General features: G+C 36.3%; 1 protein-coding gene across 1 annotated transcript in view; it reads left to right on the forward strand.

Annotated features, from left to right (window-relative positions):
- Positions 1-13,815, forward strand: part of ITPRID1 (ITPR interacting domain containing 1) — an 85,406-nt gene that overhangs the window by 29,504 nt on the left and 42,087 nt on the right. The window contains 2 exon segments of the mRNA XM_035723179.1: positions 2,330-2,892; positions 8,845-8,902. Coding sequence (XP_035579072.1) covers positions 2,330-2,892; positions 8,845-8,902 — 621 coding nt within the window.

Raw genomic sequence — 13,815 nt, forward strand, 5'->3', positions numbered from 1 at the left:
GCCTCTGTTTCCCCCCATTTTCATGTGGGTGAAATGGGCCTCAAAATCTCAGCAATGCAATTTTTATAAAAGAGTATGTATCCCTGAAGATATTGCAATGCCATGTCTCTTTACCTTTTAGAGGAAATTTGTATCCTTCTTTGTTGTCTCCTCCTGACATAGGGAGATGTGAGGTCTTTGATCAGTTCTTTCTTTGGAGAAAATAATAGCACTTCTCACTATTTGGGGAGTGTTTGACCTGAGCTGTGATGTAAACATTTTACAGTTGAAATTGACACAGGGATTATAGAAGACCCGGGAGATGGGCCCCTAGTCCTGTGATTGTGCCTCACTCTTATTTCCACCATCAACACCGTGCTAATAATGCACAGTAACTGTTCTCACTCAACACTTACCAGGACACTTCTGATTCAAAAAAACTGAGACGATCAAATGTAAAACAAGCAATAATAAATTAATTGGTTGTTCTAAAAACAGAAGGGAAAGTATGTCTCATTCAAAGTCCATAATAAAGCTTCAAACTTTTAAAAAAAATATTTTATTTATTTATTTATTTGAGAGAGAGAGAGAAACAGCATGAGGGGGAGAGGGTCAGAGGGAGAAGCCGGCTCCCCACTGAGCCAGGAGCCCGATGTCAGACTCCATCCCAGGACTCCGGGATCATGATGTGAGCCAAAAGCAGTCGTTGAACCAGTTGAGCCACCCAGGTGCCCAAAAAAGCTTCAAACTTAAAGGGATGAGAATGAATTACTTCATTGCTCAATCTCCCCAAAGGCAAAAACAAACAAAAAACAAAACAATAAGAAAACACTCCCACTCCTCTAATACCACAAGATTGTGTTCTTTGAATTGACTCAACCAGTTAAAAAGATAGATTTTATCTTTGTCTAAGTATAACAATTCTGCTATAGGATGGATGTTAAGAAAATCATAAAAGTACAATTATGATTCAGTCATACCCTTGGGCTCACACACACAAAAAAAGATTTAGTTTCAACTAAAGCGAATTTAGGGGAAAAATGTAATCAGAACGCTTCTGAAAATATTCAGAACCCAAGTTCCTCTTGGTCTTAAAAGAATATCACGATCTTCTGTGAAAAGTCCATCATGGTTTTTAAAGTAGGAGGATTGGTAGTCACTATCTTCCCTTTTCCGGTGATGGGAGCAGGTAGGTGCAGGGATATGCGCATGGGAAAGTCAGTAGCATTTCTGTGCTGGTGCAAATAACAGAACAGAGGACAGTGTCCTTACCCACCAACGTGGCCTTTGACCACTGCTGAGCTATGCAACCCAGCATGCTATCACCGGGGTTAAGAAAAGGCTATGTAATAAAAACAAAGTGTTCTGTTTCCATCATTTTGGTTTTATTATCTGGAGATACCAAAACAATTTTTCACCATTTTCTTTCAAAGTGGCAATGTGTCCCCAAATTGTCGTGGATGCACTAGGTCCCTTCCATATGTTAATGAAGTCAATACTTGTGAATTGCCTAAATGAACCATCCAGAAAGACTTACAAATTGAGGAGCTGGTTCATTTGAAAAGGCAAATGGATTTTCACATTAATGACTATCTTCTCTTGGATGATTGAGGACAATATATTTCTGTCCTGAGTCTTACACATTTATAACTCTAACTACTGATATTTGTACAGCATTGTGCTTTTCACAACAGGTGTGAGAGATACATAAGATGGGTATTATTACCCTCATTCTCCAGATAAGGAAACTGACCATTTCCTATGTGCTTGGCACAGGCCCTAGGCACCATATTTCTATTAATTCATTTACTATGACATCACCCTTCTGGGGATTGGTTGACCTGGGATTTGGATCTAGGCCTTCTAACTCTATATTCCATAATCTTTGCACACTATTAGGTGACAGTGTAGGTGGAGATGGTGGAGGTGACGATTAAGATATCTGCCACCTAAAGCCATGGAAGAATATGCAAGTTCATCTCATATGAAAGAGCTAGGTTCACTCTTTACCATTTAGTTTAATACACAAGATTAAGATTCATGCTCACCTATAGTTTTTATGGATTCACACATAAACACTACAGGCATATACGAATGTATATAGTCATGCATATTTAACCAAGTATAAAAGGTGTTCGCTTTCCCCATGACACAATGGCATCTCCTTCTGTTGGGGAATCACCTTCATAATAACCAGTGGCATGTACTGAGAAAAACGAGTTTCAAAAGCTTGTAGTCTTTCCCATCTTGAAAATCACATGTGTCACCAACCTTTTCAATTTTGACCACATTCATGCAGTGTCGTGGAAAAGACCCAGTCTAAAAATTCTGTGCTCCTTGAATTGTTCAGGTCGTTTCAGACAGCTGGAGATCCTGGACCACAAAGCCAATGCCTTCTCATCTTTGCTGAATAATGTTAACATCCTGCCGAACAAAGATGGAGGGGAAAATATGCAAAGAACCTCAGTGAATGAAGCCAAAGAACATCGAAGAAGAATGGGTGAACTTTTCAAGAGAGCTTCAAAGCAGAGCATTAGGAGAGACTGCAGCCCAGAAGCATCAGAGTCATTGAAGATGAGGGGCAAGTTTTTCATCACCTCTGCAAAATCAGGAGAGTGTGGAGCAGAGTTACCAGTTGTGACAAACAACCATGACCAAAGTCATTTGTCTCCTTCAGCAGAGCACTCATCTCTCCAAGCCTGCGATGATTTGGTACCTTGTCATTCTCCCCGAGGTCTTCTGAGCAAGCAATGGTCTTGCTCATCCACACTGGCCAAGGGGGCTCCTCTTTCCTGTATATCTGAGAGGTCAGTCAAGGATAGAACTCAAAAGGTGAACGCTACTCAAACTAACAAGCACAAAAGCTTGTCTTGTCTCTCAAGTGAAGCACCAGACTCCTTTGAAATGGAAGAGGTCAGTGACATACCCACACGCTCAACTTCCAAGGGAACAACCCCCCCTAAGGCATTTTCTGCCTCCTACATTCAGTTGACCCCTTAATCTTTCACCCCCTCAGCATTATATCTTACTGTTCCAAAATCCTGTTTTTAGTCTAGGACATTTAAGGCAATTCTAGCATGCTTCCATCCACTCTCTAACTTTCCTTGTTTCACCGCCTTGGAGGGTGAAACAAGTACTTGCCACTCAATGCAACTTGCCCATCACTTCCACTCTGGGTTTTCACAGCCTTGGTAGAGAGAGCTTATATGACAGAGACTGTACATGTGTGTTGATGACATCTCCCCCGCTGGTCTGTCAGCTCCCCGATGACCAGGTTCTGTCCTCAAGGAGATGTGTCTTGGAAGTATTTCCCCCCATGATGCCTCATGCAGGGCCTTGGACAAAGAACTAGAGACTTGGGTTTGGTTTTGATTTTACAGGACTAGTATTTTATTTGTTTGCTTGCTTTAGAATTTATCGATACTCACATAACTTGACCTGCATTGCACACATATATATTCACCACTCTGTGCACCAAGAACTCTCTGTGTCAGCCTCACTCCCAGGCCAGTATACCTTTCTGGCTGGTCCCAACTTCTTCCAGTGCCTGTGCGGTTGGCATTGTCCGCCTCATTCTATGCCACCATGAGCCGACCCCAGGCAAGTATGAATGCCCTTGAGGCTGACGTGTTGGGGTAATTCTCCCACTTCTGGCTCTCCCTGGACTGCACTGCGGCACAGCACCCCTTGGCATGGGTCCTGTGGGCTGACTGAAGTTCACACGTCAGTGGCTGCTTGCCTCCATCCTTTTTACCACATGTTATGCAGCATGATCACCATACATTCTGTTCTTAAAACACAGGTGTGAAACATGGGATAGAGAAAAGATTATACTTTTACAGACCCTTTCCCCACTCGTGCCTCTTCACACTGCCTGTTTTCTCCTCTCCACACCATTCATTTCCCATCCACCCAGGGTCAGACCCTCATAACCCCACACACTTCTCTCTCCTGACTGGGAGAAAGACTAATGTCAGTCAGTCAGTTAAAGAGCTTTTGTTCAAACAAAACAACAAATATATATATATATATACATATATATATATGTATATATATATATTCACATATTTTTCGATGTGCTTCTTCATCTTTACCTTCCCTCACTCATGCTAATTTTCACCCTCATTTAGATGACAGCCCCCCATGCACTCCTCAGTCTTTAAAAAAAGAACATATACACATTTTCACACATTTCTCTTTTCTTTACTATAATGACAAGGAAGAACAAAAGAGCAAAATTTTCCCCTTTATCATGTAAATTTTCCAGAAGTAGGGCAGGCTATTTTTACTCAAATCCCAAGGTGGGCCCACCTTTCCTTTGAGCCCTGGACATGCTAGGCACTCTGATGGGCTCTGGGGGGGCAGACTCCACCCTCAAGGGAACCTCTGTGCCCTGGCAGAGATGGGTCCAGAAACCAGTAACACGCAAGGAGAGTGCCAGCTCTACTGGTAAAGTTTTATATCACTCTAGACATGTTTGGGATCTCTGGGGCGCAGAGATCTTAACCCACTGGGGGCTAGAGGCCCAAGGAACTTGAAGGAAGTAAGGCTTAGCCATCGCCCTAGAAGAAGAAGAGGAAGTGGGTGACTATGCCTATTTGTAACCCTCCCCGTCCCACAAAGATACAACAGTTGCCTCAAAATCTGTAGCTGTCAATACTCCTAATATCTACGTGTATATGCTTATATGTGTACATATCTTATGTCAAAATGATTTCAAGAACCTTAAAGTATTTTGAAAAAGAACCTTAAAATATTAATCTGAATGAAAAAAAAATATTAATCTGAATGTAAACCAGCAGCCTGCAAATGAATAAAAATTACAAGTGGAGAAAAAAGCAGACCTTTGGTCTCGTGCCCTGATTTGAAGATAAACTGAGGTGGCACTAAGAAAAATTATTTTCTTTTAATTCGATCTTGCAAAGATTATTTAATTACCAAGCTACTACTCAAAGTTCTATAAAGAATATCAAGAAAATCTGCAAACCATTTGTCAGTCTGCTATATCACCTATGGTCCAAACAAGAAATGTCACCATCTCCAGCCTGTTGGCATGCCCCACAGAGGCTACTGTTCCCTTACGAAGTTTTTTATGCTTCAGGCTAGACTGACTTAGAGGAAAATAATGTCCGTTGGATGCCATCTATATGTGAGAGTACAGAGAGAGATAAATATCATATTCAGCATAAAAAGGACTGAGAAAAGAATGTCAATTCTTGCATGGTACACTTTCAAAGATTCTTAAATGACAATTGTTCAAGGAAAAGCTATCCAGTAGTATATGTGGGGGTGGGAAGAAACTCGGACACCAAAATAAAAGAAAACAAACTCACCTGTTTTTAGGCACATAGTAGGTACTCAGTAAATATTTATGAATGAGTAAATCAACGAGAAAAATATTTGATAATATTAACTTAGTCTGTGGGTGGCATTCATAGAGAAACAGAATATTCTGTTGAACTACATAGCCCACTTTGTTTATGGTGTTTCTTTAATATTTACCCAGATTTGTGTGTGTGAGAGGCTGTCTGCATATCTAAGGCAGAGAGAGCCCCGAAAACAATATAAAAGAAACTCACTACTTGAATTTTGTTTTTCTAAAAAATATACTTAAAAAATATTACATCCTCATCACAGACTGGGAGAAAAATATTTGTTTCACTCGATACCAACGGATGAGTAAATGAAGCTTGGGTAGGTTGCATCTTAAACAGGAGCTAATGCCAGATTTAATAGTCATTTTTTTTTAATGGCAAATTTAAAAATCCAATTATAAGAAATGAAAAATATGTGTGAAATTGGCAGATTTTCATGGCATTTAAAACATGAGCCAATGTCCTTAAATATCTAGCTATCAGAATTTCAACTGTGTTTGGCCAAAATTTGCCTCCAGATCAATCTATGATGCTTTCCCTAACATCCTATTAAAGGCTGAATTTGGCAATACTTGGCTCACTCTTCAAAACTATGATTGCAGGAAAATTGTGCATAGATTTTTTTAATGCACAAATCAACATATTTTTGTCTTTAATTTTACTTAGTAAAACTGAGTCTCTCCCTTTCTTTTTTAATTCCCAAACATATTGAGAATTTAATACTAATGAAGCATCTGCAATTATAAAGTCAAGGTAGGATGCTTCTTTATATCCACAATAAAGCATTTTAATCTTCTTCCCACTTCCATACAGGGATCCTGCTCTCTAGAACTCATGTGTGAGAATATTGCCCATATTATTAAACAATGCCAATCAGCATCCTGATTAGGTGGGAAATATTTCCAAAGTTAATAACTATTTCTTTATTTTTAATTTTTAAAAATTTATTAATAAATTTGGCTCCGGTGGAATAACCCAAGAATACACTTGGTTTTCATTTTAAATTGTTGGGATTTTGTTGCTTGAGGGTTATTTCTTGACAGATGAATACCTACTTTACATTGCACTAAATGGGCTTTTCTCTATGATAATAATCAGAGCAAAAGAATCTCCTTATTGTACTTAAAAACATATGCTGAACACTGGTTTGAGTTATAAAACCAATAAAAATAATGTTAAGAAGTATGTCTCATTAATTACAAGTATAAAATAACTTCTTTGAAGAAAAGAGATGAAGGATTAAAAAGAAGGAATAAATAGTTCTTACATTGCTGAGCTAAACCCTTGAGGTCCTCTCTTCCTGAGTTAAAGGTCATCTTTGGCCACATGTACCACAATGTTTAAATGTCCTTTGATTCAGCTTTCACTATTCAGACACCAGTCCAAATAAATAATATGACATGTAGAAAAAGATTTCTGTACAAGGATACTCATCTCACCATTATTATTTTATTGGCAAAATGCAGAAAACATTCCACCATTAGAAGAACCATTAAGTAAATAATGTACCTTCTAAATACGGTCTATTGTAAAGTCATTAAAAATGGTGTTTTCAAAGAAATCTTACAAGTGGGAAAAAATTTCCCCTTCTAAGTTTTGAGTGAAAAATTTTGATTGGGTGAAAAATTTTGATTACATAACTATATTCAGAAAAAAACATATTAAAAAGGAAACCTGCAAAACACACTCCAAAATATTAACAGTCACTGTTTTCTTACCTTCTTTACTTTTTTATTTATCCAGCTTCTATAGTAATCTATATTATTACTTATAAAGAAATACTTATTATTTTGTTTTATGCATAATTTTATTCTCAATAGAGTAGTATTTATTAATTTCTGAAAAGAATTTTATTTTTTTTCTTTAAATTTTTATTGTTATGTTTATCACCATACATTACATCATTAGTTTGTGATGTAGTGTTCCATGATTCACTGTTTGCGTGTAACACCCAGTGCTCCATGCAGTACATGCCCTCCTTAATACCCATCACCGGGCTAACCCATCCCTGCACCCCCTCCCCTCTAGAACCCTCAGTTTGTTTTTCAGAGTCCGTCGTCTCTCATGGTTCATCTCCCCCTCCGATTTCCCCCCTTCATTCTTCCCCTCCTGCTATCTTCTTCTTCTTTTTTTTCCTTAACATATATTGCATTATTTGTTTCAGAGGTACAGATCTGTGATCCAACAGTCTTGCACAATTCACAGCGCTCACCATAGCACATACCCTGCCCAATGTCTATCACCCAGCCACCCCATCCCTCCCACCCCCCACCACTCCAGCAACCCTCAGTTTGTTTCCTGAGATTAAAGAATTCCTCATATCAGTGAGGTCATATGATACATGTCTTTCTCTGATTGACTTATTTCACTCAGCATAACACCCTCCAGTTCCATCCACGTCATTGCAAATGGCAAGATCTCATTCCTTTTGATGGCTGCATAATATTCCACTGTGTGAGTGTGTGTGTGTGTGTGTGTGTGTGTGTGTGTGTGTGTGTATACACCACATCTTCTTTATCATTCATCTGTCGATGGACATCTTGGCTAGGTTCCTCAAAAAGTTGAAAATAGAGCTAACCATATGATCCAGCAATTGCACTACTGGGTATTTACCCCAAAGATACAAATGCAGGGATCCAAAGGGGTATGTGCACCCCGATGTTTATAGCAGCAATGTCCACAATAGCCAAACTGTGGAAAGAGCCAAGATGTCCAACTGAAAAGAATTTTAAAAATAAATTCCGCTCTATCAATTTGGAAAACCAATTTTCTTTGAGCTATCTAAGCTCTGTATGGCAACTGAATTGTGAATTTTCTGAATTGCTCTCCATAAATTTACCAAGTCATAAATAAACCCCTTAGAGAGATAAAATTAAATGTGGAAAATAACTTCCTCTCTCCAAATAGATTTAAAACTCTTTAGGAGCAAAAAAAAAAAAAAAAAATCTAGAATAATAATAACATTATTTTTTTAAGATGTAAACACAAAGATTCTTCTTTTTTTTTAATTTTATTTATTTATTTGTCAGAGAGAGAGAGCGCACAAGCAGGGTGAGCGACAGGCAGAGGGAGAAGCAGACTCCCCCCTGAGCGAGGAGCCTGATGCAGGACTCGATCCCAGGACTCTGGGATTATGATCTGGGCTGAAGGCAGATGCTTAACCAACTGAGCCACCCAGGCATCCCAATAATAATAACATTATTATTTAAGTTTCACTCAAATGCTACATCTTCCAGACAGGGTCTCTGTTCCTCCCACCCAGTGATTCCCTCATTTCTCTCTCCTGATCTCCTTTAGTTCTTTAATTTTTATCCTGAGTGCCGTGTACGTGCCACCAGCCTGCAGCTGACCATAAGCTATTTGAGTTCAGAAGTCATGGTTAATCCTCTTAGCAGTAGCCAGGAGGCACTCATTATATGTTGATTAAATAAATGAAGTGAATTTATTATGAAAACATTCCTAATGAGATTGATGTATTTTGGTGTCTCAGGTCCAGAGCTTTGAGGAAGAGACTGGTAATCCTCTTGACATGACATCGGGAATTACAGGTAAGATTTATCGCGGTGTGCAAAGTCATCCATGGCCTTTCAGAAAGATGAACTCGTGCTCAACTTTCTTAATATGTAGAGCTTAAATTATCTTCAGAAGATGGCATAGCTACTCCTACTGCTATTTACTACCACTACTATTTCTACCTACTACGATTAAAAACCTACCAGCAATGCCAGTCTACATAGAAATTTCAAACAACTTACTACAGATATGTCCCACATCCCTGGGCTGATGCAGCATGCAGTTTGTCTCAGATTAACTCTGTGTGATTTGATCAGGAGCGTGGAGGGAATTCCACATAGAACTGGGACTAACTGAGTGAATACTTTCTAACTCTTACTGACAACTGTTCGATGTGACAAAAGTCATATCATTTTACTGGGCCTTAGGTAAGTAGAGGTAACTTTTTAAGTTCTCTGCTAGCCCTTACATTCTAAATTAAGTGATGGTAGGACCTTCATATTAACTATCCGTGGAAACAAGTTGCCTAGATGTCACTTTCCAAATAATCTCTCAGAATCCTGTTGTAGAATCCTAGACAGCAGAGAAGGAGGGCTTTCTCTACTCCTCATTCTTAAGCTCCCATTCAGCCATCATTTGATTCAGCATTTCCATGATCCTATAACAGAGCGAAAAGTAGATAGGGATTAGTGAAGCAAAATAAAGCAAATGAAGCTAGTGCATTTCCTGGAAGAAAATATGCAAATTTTTAATCTAATTTAGCGTGGTGTCAAACACATCTTTTTCATTACAAAGTGTATGTATGGGCCTCATTTTGCTAAATGCTGTTTAGAAATTATGCATTAGTAATTATAGGGTCCTGCTGATTACATAAATTGTTATCCCGCTCTTCGAAGTAATTACCACATAACCTGAATTGAGGTTTATAAGGCAAAAATAAGCATCTGTTTTCCATCTAATTGAATGCTTCTCAATGAAGCTGGAGGTCCCTGTGCCAATAGGAACTGCCTTCCTTGACATTCAATTAAAAGGTCTGCTGATATCATGTAAGTCACCTCAATTATTCCAAAAAATGATTTGGAAAGTTAGGCAACAACACTAACCTACATTTAGTTTCAAATTCAGAGAGCAAAGTAAGATGAGTGAAGGTTAACCTAATGGAGAAAATCTGAACAAAAGTGAAGCAAATGTCATTTATTACTTTCAAAAACAGTGTCATTAACTGAAGAAAAAATAGGACTGAGGAAAAAAATAAGTAAAACTAGTTCTATTTCTATTAATGAGAAAAAGGGAAAAGGATTACTCTTATTTATATATGAATAAATGAATGAATGAATTCATTATATATATGGACAAATTATATATATGAATGAATTTATATATGTATATGATATGAATATCCGTGAATGAATTTTGACTCAAAGTTACCAAGACTATAGTCACCAGGTACGTTAGATCTTTAGACTTATCTATCTTACCCAGTTATAACTTTATATCCTTTGACCAACATCTCTTCCAAAATTGGGAAATTTTAAAATTCCTCTCAGTTTTCTACAGACCAAACATAACATAGTAAAAGGTGATAAATAATATATTAATATTGTAATTGATAACATGAGCATGATAGAAAAATATTGAAATAAGTATTCTTTCTCAGTGTTCTTGGTATATTTTATTAAAAGAGCTAACAATTTGTAAATGCAAAGATTATTTCATTGATTTCTTACATATGCACACATTATGTATAGGCCACCTTATCATGGATAAATGCAGGAATATTCAAATTCAAAAATAAAAATATAAGTAACACTCCCTCCTCCCAACAAACAAAACAAAATACTAAATCCAGGACTTAGGGACTGAGTACTCCATCCCAAAAAATGTGCAGAAGTTGCTCCTTTAAAACTGTAAGTTCAGATCATTTCAATAACAATGATGAATATTTCATATAAAATTGAAGACCTGGAACAGACACAGTAATCTGAGGCAAATTCATAGCAATAATTGTTTTCATTATCGAACATGTAAGAACTAAAATAAATTATTTGCCTCAAGACATCATCATAAAAACAGTAAAATAAACATAATTAAAAGTTAGAGATTAATAAGCCAGAAATTAATCATGTAGAAAGGAGGAAAAAATAATTTGGTAAGTAAAATCAAAGCACTAGTTTTTTGTGTAGGGAATAAAAACAAAGTTGTCAAACAATAGAAGAGAGAAAGGCATACAAATAAAATTAATCAAAATAAAACTAGACAAAAGACAGAACCACTGATACAGAAAAGAAGTTATATCATTTGCAAAACCCATGTTTAAATTATAAAGGAATACCAATACCAATACAAGTGGTATAATTAAAACTAGGGATAATTAATATGGATGATATTTTAGAAAATGTGTTTCTATTACCAGATTTATATTGTTATTATGTTCTCAATGTTCATATATACATATCTATTTTAAACCAAAAAAAATTAAACCAAAAAATTAACAAAGTAACATAATAGAACTGTTAAGTAAACTAATACCATAGAGGGGAAAAATAAACAAAACTTGAGTTTACCAAAAACTATCTCTAAGAACAGCAAAGAACAATGACAAAATAAAACCAAAATTGTTACCTGAGTAGACTCTCAATTTTTCAAGAGATAATTGCTCTTCTGTATAAATCTTCCAGATAACGTAAGCATTTGTAAATCTTTCCTGTTCCTTTTAGATTAAAAGAAAAACAACACAAAACCTTGATTTCAAAATTGATTAAGATGGCTCACAAAATTGATAAATTTTCCTTATGAGTACAGATGTAAACATTTTTCAATAAAGTAATGAGGATTTAAATGCAGTAAAGCATTAAAAGTATACTAATCCTTGAAAACTAGCTTTCATTTGAATATTTCAGTTTTTTCACAATGGAAAAACTAATTTATCAACTACAATGATAAGTTATTAAAGGAAATAAATGATATGATCAACTTGTTAGCTTAGGAAAAGATGTGTATATTTAAAAAATATTTCACTGTTTGCCAATAGAACTTTAGATGAATGAAATTTCAGATAGACAATTAAATGCAAAAAACACACCCAAATTATCAAAGGGCTAAAAATATAAATGTAGATGAATTTTATATAATTTCGGAATAGAAAATTATTTTTAAAGTGTGGCTTAAAATGCAATAGCTAATTCAATTAATCAATTTTTCACTACCTAGCGTGGAACACCTATGTATGAAAAACAATCATAAAAAATTAAAAGGTAAATGACAAGCTGAGAGTGTATTTTCATCATAAACAATAAGGAATTAACAAAAGCTCTTTGCAAGGAGAAATAGAAGGAAATGTTCTTAGCCTAAGAGGCATCTATCAAATCTTGATAGCAACTATCAATCCTAACAACGAAACCTTCAAGGAAATCCTATTCAACCATGAACAAAACTTGCTGGCACTACTTTTATTCAGCATCAAACTAAAAGTCAAAGCAGAATGACAACACCATGAAGTAAGATGTATATAAACTTAAAAACTGTCCACCTTTGCAGACAAAATAGCTGTCTGCATAGAAATCCCAAGAGAATTAATAGGCATAGTAATAGAATAATAATGCTTAGCAAGTTTGTTGAATGCAAGAGCAAAATGCAAAAATCAGTATTATCTCCAAGCACCACCAGTAACAAATTAGGAAGACACTAAAGAAAAAAAAAAAAAAGATTTCTTTCACAATTCCAACAACAATAAGCCTGTAAGAGGACCTTTGAACATATATAAAGAAGATTCAGGATATTTATTGGGAAAATTATAAAATATTACCATATCTCATAACAAAGACCTAAATGAAAGCAGAGCTATGTCATGTTCATGAACAGGAACACTCAATAATATAAAGAAGCCAAATCTTCACTAATAATAAAATTCACAATACAATTTCAATATAAATCCTGATAGGGTTGGTTTTTGTTTTGTTTTGTGTGTGTGTGTGTGTGTGTGTGTGTGTGGAACCTACAAGATTGTCCTGAAATTCCTATGTACTAGTAAAGGGCCAAGAAAAGCTAAGATAATAATGAAGATCATGGAGGAGGAATTGTGCTACTAGAAATGAACACTTATCATTGTAATTAAGGTGTTATGCCACTGTTGAAAATAAATTGGGGGGGCACCTGGGTGGCTTAGACAGTTAAGCATCTGCCTTCCACTCAGGTCATGATCTCAGGGTCCTGGGATTGAGCCCCACGTTGGGCTCCCTGCTCAACGGGGAGTCTGCTTCTCCCTCTCACTCTCCCTCTATGCGCGCTCTCTCTCTCTCAAATAAATAAATAAAATCTTTAAAAAAAATTTTTTTAAAGATGATGGACCAGTTAAATAGAGAGTAGAAACAGACCCCTACATGTATGGAAATGAAAAGTCAGAGCAAGCTTTTCAAAACCAATGGGGAAAGGATGAACATGATTGATACAAAAGATTGGTTATCCATATGAAAAAGATTGAAAATTAAACCCTTAGCTTGTCCCATTAACAAAGATAAATCCAAGTATAGCAAAGGTCTAAATGTGAAAAGCAAAGCATTGGTCCTTACAGAAGAAAATAAAGAAGGGTATATTTATGACCTGAGAGCAAGACACAATTTCTTGAATGGGACACCCAAAAAACACACACTATAAAGAGAAATTCTGATAATATGACTTCATTATAAATGTTAATATTGGTTCAAAAAAGACAGCATAAACAAAGTTCAAAGAGCAGTCACAGGTCAATTACACTTCAATTAAAAAACAAAGTCACGAACTGGAAGTTATCTACAGTTTATACACAGCAAGGTGTTTATTAAAAACTTAACCTTTATAGAATAAAACGTGCTCTACCCTATTATAATCAAGCACAGATCAATTTAAATGATTAGATACCATTTTAGACTGACAGAATTTTTTAAATTTGATTCTACCAAGTATTGGTGAG

This window comes from Zalophus californianus, chromosome 12 (genome assembly GCF_009762305.2).
Source record: "Zalophus californianus isolate mZalCal1 chromosome 12, mZalCal1.pri.v2, whole genome shotgun sequence".
NCBI classification, from domain to species: Eukaryota; Metazoa; Chordata; class Mammalia; order Carnivora; family Otariidae; genus Zalophus; species Zalophus californianus.